Source organism: Alosa pseudoharengus, unplaced genomic scaffold (genome assembly GCF_046254945.1).
Source record: "Alosa pseudoharengus isolate Yale_2024_CS ecotype anadromous, Long Island Sound unplaced genomic scaffold, YU_APseudo_1.1 YU_APseudo_1.1_scf_15, whole genome shotgun sequence".
Taxonomy (NCBI): Eukaryota; Metazoa; Chordata; class Actinopteri; order Clupeiformes; family Clupeidae; genus Alosa; species Alosa pseudoharengus.
Window position 1 is genome coordinate 15,091,039 of NW_027468620.1, and position 8,373 is coordinate 15,099,411.

General features: G+C 47.5%; 1 protein-coding gene across 1 annotated transcript in view; it reads right to left on the minus strand.

The window, feature by feature from the left end:
* Positions 1 to 5,797: 5,797 nt before the first annotated feature.
* LOC143124766 (E3 ubiquitin-protein ligase TRIM8-like) overlaps positions 5,798 to 8,373 on the minus strand; it is a 15,297-nt gene continuing 12,721 nt past the window's right edge. Inside the window, exon 4 of the mRNA XM_076286472.1 lies at positions 5,798 to 8,225. Within this exon, the coding sequence (XP_076142587.1) occupies positions 7,564 to 8,225 (662 nt within the window). The 3' untranslated portion in view covers positions 5,798 to 7,563. The remainder of the gene's footprint in view (positions 8,226 to 8,373) is intronic.

Below are 8,373 nucleotides of genomic sequence, written 5' to 3' on the forward strand. Positions count from 1 at the left end.
CTACAGGCAGTAGGGGCGGGCGGGAGAGCCTTCATTCGCCCTGTAATGAATCATTTAACCATATACCGAAGATGATTAATTAACACGAAAACGTTGCCTGGTGTCCCTATAATTATACTTTTAAACGAAAGTTTGACTTGGGTACATACATTCACAAAAACACCCTAGGATGCATATTGGTGAGTTACGCTTTAAACTTTCACACAGGACCCGGCGGTTCCAGGAGTGTCCTGGTGTGGCACTCTCGGCGACCCTGAGGCAGCCCTGTTCTGGTGGGAGCGTTTGGCACAGGGGGAGGTGGAGGATGGGCTGCAGGCTGCGGGCCTGACTGCAGGGCCTGTGGTGTGGAGCCACCAGGGAGCAGGGCTGCCCAGACCGGTTCCCCGCCTCAGGGGCCTGGCTGGAGGGGTAAGCTGTGACCCTCAGATCCCCAGCTTAAACATCAATTTTAAAATGGCTCCACTCAGGTTTCTCACCCTCTCTCTCTGTCTCTCTCTCTCTGTCTGTCTTTCACTCACACACACACACACACACACACACACACACACACACACACACACACATTTCTGTCTGTCTCTTTCAGCCACTTCTCTACCTCTCGCCCTCTCCTCTCTTTCTCACACTCTTTCTCTATCCTCTAGGTTGGCACTCTCTGTCAAACATCCTGCACAGTCAATCAGTACTCTGGGCTGAGCTGTCAAGCAACGTATATTTTCAGCCTGTTATCAGGAGGTGACTTCAGTTGAAGCACTCTTGAGAAACACACGGTGGGGAGGTCAAACCTCTTTCCTGTGCTAAATCTATGCCAGTGCCTGGCTCTGTGCATTCATTTGTTTGTCCTCTGTTTTAGATCTTCCAAGGTCTCTTTTTCATGTTACAGATATGTGTGGAGTTGCAGTGCTGCATGAAAGGAATCACATAAGACTTGCCTTGACTTGATTTGTATAAGACTTTAAAAGCAATGGCTCTTTCAGCATGTTTCTACCAAACCAAACCACTTCAGGTTGGTTAGAACACAATGCACCCCACCCCCCACCCCCTTCCTCTGCCTCCATCTATCCACCTATCCACCCTTCTCTCTCTCCCTCTCTCTCCACCTGACAGACCTTTGGGCTCTGGCCGTATTGTTCATGCACCTGTGCCAGCCCGCCTCAGTACACCTAAGTGGGATTGTGGATTATCCTCCCCTGGCTTTAGGGATTGAAGGCACAATGTGCTGGACGACAGAAATCTTAATTCTGCACACTGAATAGACTGTTGGGCATGCCATAAAGCCCCAAAACAGACTACTGAGGTGTGCCTGACAGTTTAACATGTATCCTTTCATCTTCATCCTTCTTTTTCTGTCTCTCTATCTCGCAGACACACACACACACACTCAATCTATCTGATTCACTGCATTCCCTCTCTCTGTCTGCATACATTCTTTTTCTCCCCTCTCTTTCTCTCTACCTGACTTTCTCTCATACACACACACACACACACACACACACACAGACTCACTCTCACACATACACACACACATACACACGCACCGCACACACACACACACAGACACACACAGAGACACACACACACACACTTTGTCACACAATCTTACCTAGTGCCAGTGTCACACCCCAGGGACTAAACCTGACTGTGCGTCTGTCCTAAGATGGTGAGCACTAACGTCTGGCTCTGCCTCTGTGTCTCTGTCTGGCCCTGCTGGAGCCTGAAGCTTGCCTCTAGTCTGAGGCCAGCGGCTTTTGGCCTCTGGGCTGCCTGGTCCTTGCTCCCGCCGCCAAGGCTGCTTGGAGTTCCTGCACTCTGGCGCAACACACAATATATCACCAACAAATGGCGCAAATGTTGCACATTTAGAACAAACCGCAAAAGGAACTCTGCTACTAGCTCTACCGTCACTACCCGCCCCCCCCCTTCTTTCTGCCAGATATTAAACCTCAATGGATTTCTTTGAAGTGTCACTCCTCCCACACACAGATTTACCACATGTGTGTGTGAGAGTGTATTTTTTTGTAACCCAGACAGGCATATACGCAATAGACAGGCATGCACCGCCCTCAGACAGCCCCAGGCTGGGAGGGGGAGGGGCACTGCCAGCATCGACCAGGAAGTCGGAGAGAAGGTCAAGGTGCGGAGATAAAAACAGAAGGGTGCCAAAGGTTGCGGGTGGACTGATGCAGATGGTCACCACCGTGAGCTTGACCTTGACCGTCAGGAACGCACCAAGTTGGGGAGGGGGATTCCGAAGCCTCCATAAATGCCACAGTTGCAGCTGGCATCTAACAGTAAACACTCCCTGTCCCAGCCTCGGGAAGATGACAAAGAAGCCCCCCCAACAATTCTACCTCCTTTTGGGTGTCAAATCAGCTTATAATATTCATCGCCAGATCCCATTAATCCAGCAGACACGACACTGGAGTTGAAGCCCTGCAGTGGTAACAATAGGGATCCCAAACAACGTGTGCTTGAAAGGGGTGGAGGAATCCACATGCGTTTGAGGCTACTCTCTATCCCTGGACAGCTTTAAATTAAACATGAGTGAGTGGGGAGGATCTCATGGCGAATTCTCTTTAATCTCGTCAGCTGCCACACATGTGCCTTGCTCAGCTCACTTGTAATATGCATGTCGTTAAAGCCTCCACAGCCACGCTAAAACACACACACACACACACACACACACACACACACACACACACACGCACACACAAATCAGCCTACAATGGGTACCACGGGGGCTGGTGCTCAGATGGATCTGACATATTGAACAAAAACAGATCAATATCCAGCCCCTCCGTGTCTGCATCTTTGCTTGCCAAACACAAGGATTTCAAATGGCCATTAGAAAAGGTCCTCTCTCTTAAAAGGGAACTTGTGAAGCAGATATATAGTTTTGCATGTCAGGGCTGACAGCACATGGCTATGTAGTCACATACAAGCTCACCACTAACAACGGCACACAGACAGGAATGTAGACACTTACATAGGCACAGCAAATGTACCAAACACAAAGGACTGAGTCGAATAAAAAAACACCAGATAATCAAATTGGCGCATTTCTTCTGCCCATCCTGCTGAAGGTTATTTGTCAGGGCATCCAGACCAACACCAACACACTCACACACACACACACACACACATACAGGTGACAGGTGCACAAATATTGAGCACAAGCAACCTTCAGCAGCGGGAGAGAAAGACAATGTGATGAAGACAGAGGGAGAGTGGGGGAGGGCTGAAGAGAGTTGGAAAAAAAGCAGAAAAACAAACGCCTTATGGAGTCTTCTAGAAGCATATGGCATGTCCACCCACAGCTATAAAAAGGGGAAGCAGAGAGGAGAATAAAAATGGAATTCAGCTGAGCTGTTGACAGTTGCTGAGTGTGATAATGAGATGGGTTTGTTATCAAGCAGCAGTGGTGAGGTAGACAGCCAGTTTGGGGGGACTTGCCGCATTGAACCCCATAAATAAGACATGAGAGTCTAGTGCTACCATGATGACAGTGTCACAGACCGTACCCTGGCCCACCTCGCCAACTGCCCCTCGGCCTGCCCTGCCCCCTCCATTCCACCGTTACCATGGTGACACCATGATTGACAGTTTATTGGGATGCTCTGGAGCACCTAAGGGACACGTGTTATCTCCCAGATCTCAGGCTAGATACCATATTGACTTCATGGTTCTGAAGGACATTGAGACTACACTATAGGTTGAAAATCCTTTCGTATTACTTGGATTTGTTGCATTTATATTATCAGACATAACATAGTCTATGCTAGCCTGGGTTCACCCAGATGAACCTGTTAGCAAATTCAAATCCTGTTAGCAAATTCTAATTTGCTTACAGTTTCATCTGGGTGAATTCAGGCTAAGTCTATGCAATAGCAGACATTAATCTAAGGGCTCATGACTTTTTGAATACATCTTTTGAATGTTCCCATTGTTGAACATGTGAAGCCCGGTGAGGGGCCTTTAGGGCCTCTTTGCGGTCCAGTTGGACATGATTTTAGGATTGATCGACTTAACAGGAGAATACTGGGGCAACCTGATACATTGTACATTTCTTATTTTCAGCAGAGTGAAACATTATGCTTTTTGGAATGTAGATGTTTTTCTTAATCTCATACCAGGTCTGAACCCACTATGTATACCAGTGGTTAGGGCTGTACAGTGAATGAAGCTCATTCCCTAATAACCATTCTAGCAACAGACACTAGACCCCACTGGCATTAGCCTCCTTGCTAGCCTAGCATATCCACCAATGCCAAAAGATGAGCTTGAGTCTACAGAACTGCTATTAAAACACAGAGTAAGAAAAACGCTTCCTGTTATACGTTATCATTCATGATCTTTAAACATCCTTTCACTCAGTGTCCCACTAAAATGACCATCTGATCTATTAAAATCGCACACAGCCTCAGGATACGTTAGATTGAGATTTTAACTTCTCATTTGTCTCGAAAAGAGAAAAAGAGAGTTTCTGTTTGTTATTTTGACATGTATGGAGATAACATATTTGATAATTAATCCGAATTACTCTGAAAACTCTATTTCAAGGGGAAAAGGTTATGTCAGTTGTACCTTTAGGCAAGATTACATACCAAAGATTCTTTAGGTTCAGTCTCTTTACATACCAAATCATCTTTGGTGAATTGTATTGTTGTGTCTGTGTATTTATATGTCTGGAATGGGGTATACTTGTTGTGTTTGAGGATTAGGGCAATGGGCAACTACCGAAATTCATTTCTCTATTTCAAACTTAAGAGGAACCCCAAGGGGTGGGAGGCGATTCGCTTAACACAAAGGGAGTGGGCCCCCTGAACCCGATGACCCCCACACTAAACTCCTTTGGTCTGACTGGAATGACGCTGGGTAAGGGTGGGGGTGGGGCAGCAGGGCGAGTAAATGCAGCTTGTGGCTAGTGGAGGCAAAAGACAGTGCTCCACCACCTGCAGTGACGGCACTCTCTTTCATTCTTTCACACACACACACATTCCTAAAACGAAAGAAGGCAACTGAGACAGTCCAGGGCTGTTTAGGTGGCTCATTCTAATACAGACGGTTTGCCATGTTAGAGGGATAAGAAATAAGGTGGAGCAAACCAATTAGGGATTCATCCTGTTTAAATGGCTATTGCCTCTATTGTTCACGAAAATCCTTCAAGAATATTGAGTACACACTGTCCTGTGAGAAACATCAAACCAGCCTTCAAGAGGCAAGAGATTTAAAATCCTCCTGAGTCATAGTAATCAGATGAAAATAGATATCTCTGGACAAAAAAAACAAAAAACATGGTTTGCTGTTTTAACCCATCAAGACACATCAAAGAACCCACCTTACAAAAATCACTTAAAGATTCAAGAATGTTATGTGGGCTGATTAAACATCTTTCTTCTGCAGATTCAGAGGCAAACCAGACTGACAAAGTCCCTGCATCTTTAAAACCCAGAAGTTATGAAACAGATTCATTTGACAAAGCCCTCACGAACTTCCTCCATCAAAAATGAACAGATCATATGAGTTGAGAAAAGCTCCAACCAGAGAAGCCAAGAGGCCCTGGCCCAGTCATAATGGAACTGAGAGACATAAAGAAAGAAAAAAAATGTATGTGTGGGACAGAAAAAAAATGTATGTGTGGGACAAAGTAGCTGCCGCCCTCATCACAACATAGCATATATTTGAGTCACTATTTTCCACTGATGCTAGAATGAACGGGGGCAGGGTTGGTTAGAATTGTGTGTGTCTGTGTGTGTGCATATGAACAGGAAGTTCTCCATCTCAAGAACACAGCCAGGGCTGCTGCCATTGCCCATATGTTTCGCCTTTTATTGTTGAACCACAATTCATTAAAACTGTACTTTGATCAGAGCTTCAATTTCTGTTGCACAAAATATTTACAAAAAAAGATTGTATATGTTTCTGTTAACCAGCATTTAATACTCTTTTGAAGCACACTGATTTTTTTTACTTTTTCCATAGCACAAAATGCGTAGTCCAGACAGCTTTTCCTTGTATAAAATTCATGAGTAAAAAGAATTCCAACAACTAGTTCACAGTCCAAACCCATTTTTAGCCTCTTGGGTTCTGAGTGCATGTGAAGGCCATCCTGCATGCTCACAGTCACCAACAGGAAGAGAATCTCTATGGTGACAAGAACTGTGCAGTGTGGAAGCTGACATCTGATTGGTCCTACCAGTCACTGGGCTAATATAAAACAGGATATTTGCATTCAGTTAGTGTGGCTTCAGCACCACACGGCTGCTTTTGCAGACCGATACTGCGTGAACATGCAGTAATGTGTGCTTGGATGCAGGAAGTGACATCACTGGACACAGGAAGTGGGAGTCCAGCTCAGGTCTCAAGTGCCGCAACGGTGGAGTTCCATGGAGAGCCTCCAAGTGAAAAATACAGGAAATAAAATCTGTGCAGATTACATGGTTGGTGTCTCGAAGGCGTGCCTTCCAAAACAAAATTAAGACAAACTCCTTTCCCCTTTCAGTCAAAGGAAAATATATATACGCATAGATTTTCTTAATATATTTATATATAATTGTAAACATGACAAAACCACTGAAAGCCTCCATTTAAGTTGGGTATGTAAAAGGCATGTGTGTGAGGAACTTCAGCTAGTCCGCGGTTCCATCATTCGTCCTCGGTTACGCGGTTACGGCTCGGTAGGGTCCAGGTGCCGCCGCCACGGCAGGCAGGCCACCCAGAGGGCAGCGAGCTCGGAGAGGGCAGGGTAGCGAAAACACGCGCGTCCGAGCCAAACCAGTTATTATTAACTACAGCTGGGGGAGAGAGTGTAAACACGGAGAGGGAGGCGTGGTACCAGCGATGGGAATAGAGTAAGAAAAAGGGCCAATTGAAACAGAGATGGGAGAGAGAGGGAGAGAGAGAGAGAGAGAGAGAGAGAGAGAGAGAGAGAGAGAGAGAGAGAGAGAGAGAGAGAGAGAGAGAGAGAGAGAGAGAGAGAGAGAGAAGAGGATGAAAACAGAGGGGGAAGTGACTCCTGGCTTGTCTGCCACCCCTGCAGTTATACCAAATCTGTTTGTCATTTGAGAGGGGAGGAAGGTGGAGACTCGTGGCGTAGTCTTCCTCCTCCACTTCTTTTTCTTGCTTTCTCTTTATTCCCTTTATTGCGAGCTTGCAGGGGCAATGGGAAAGTGCTAATGGATAGGTTGCTTCTTCGCTGACAAGTGACTGTAAAATATAGAAAAGGAGAATAGAGAAGAGAGAGTGAAAAAGGAAAACTCTAATTTTGCCAAAGCTTGCTTTCTCTCCACGTCTATTTGTGTACTTCCCCATTCCCCACCGTTTTAGAAGATCAGGAAATAGAAAAAAAAATAAACCCAAACTCTAGACACCAAAAAACAAATAAACCCTTATAATGTCCTGACCCTGGAGAGAGAGAGTGTGTGTGTGTGTGTGTGTGTGTGTGTGTGTGTGTGTGTGTGTGTGTGTGTGTGTGTGTGTGTGTGTATATATATATATATATGTGTATGTATGTATGTGTGCGTGTGTGCGTGCGTGTGTGCGCAGGCGAGTGAGCAGGATAAGGGGTTAGCTTGTGACGTAGTGCTTGGCGGATGACTGGCCGTACAGGCCGTAGAAGTCGGGGTGTCTGTGCGTCTGCGAGGCGTCCATCCAGTCCCGCATGGACAGGCCCTGGAGTGGCTGGGACATGGGTGGCCCCGAGGGCAGGGCGTGGGGGTACTCCTGCGAGCCCACTGCCCAGGGGAAAGAGCCGGAGCGTGGGTAGGGCGGGTGGGCGCGGTGCCTGGACACGGAGGGCACACTGGAGCAGTAGCAGTTGTCCATGGTGCACATGAGGATCTTGCGGCCGCCGTACTGGGGCAGCAGGGGCTGCTGCGAGGAGCTGCCCGCCGGGGGGTAGGGGTGTGGCGGGGGCGGGAAGACAGAGGCCGAGTGCTGGGCAGCCGCTGCGGCCACGGCCGACCCGCAGGGGACCTGCATGGTTGGGGGCTGCTGGGAGGACTGGCCCTCACCGCCGCCTCCGCCACTGGGACTCTGGACGAGGAACTGCTGCTTACTCAGGGGCCCCGAGGTTGAGGAGGAAGAGGATGAGTCGGCCAGGAAGGCGGTGGCCCCGGACGAGCTCTCTGGAGGGAAGGCGGTGGAGTGCTTGCGCTTCTCCGACCCGGAGCTGCTCAGGCTGCAGGGGTACACACACTGCAGGAAGTGGCTCGGGGCACTGAATGGAGCTGAGAGAGAGAGAGAGAGAGAGAGAGAGAGAGAGAGAGAGAGAGAGAGAGAGAGAGAGAAAAGGAAGAGGAGAGACAAAGAGTAGAGGAAAAGGAAAAATACAATGAATATAATACAACATATTAAGATCAAATATACCATGAAGTA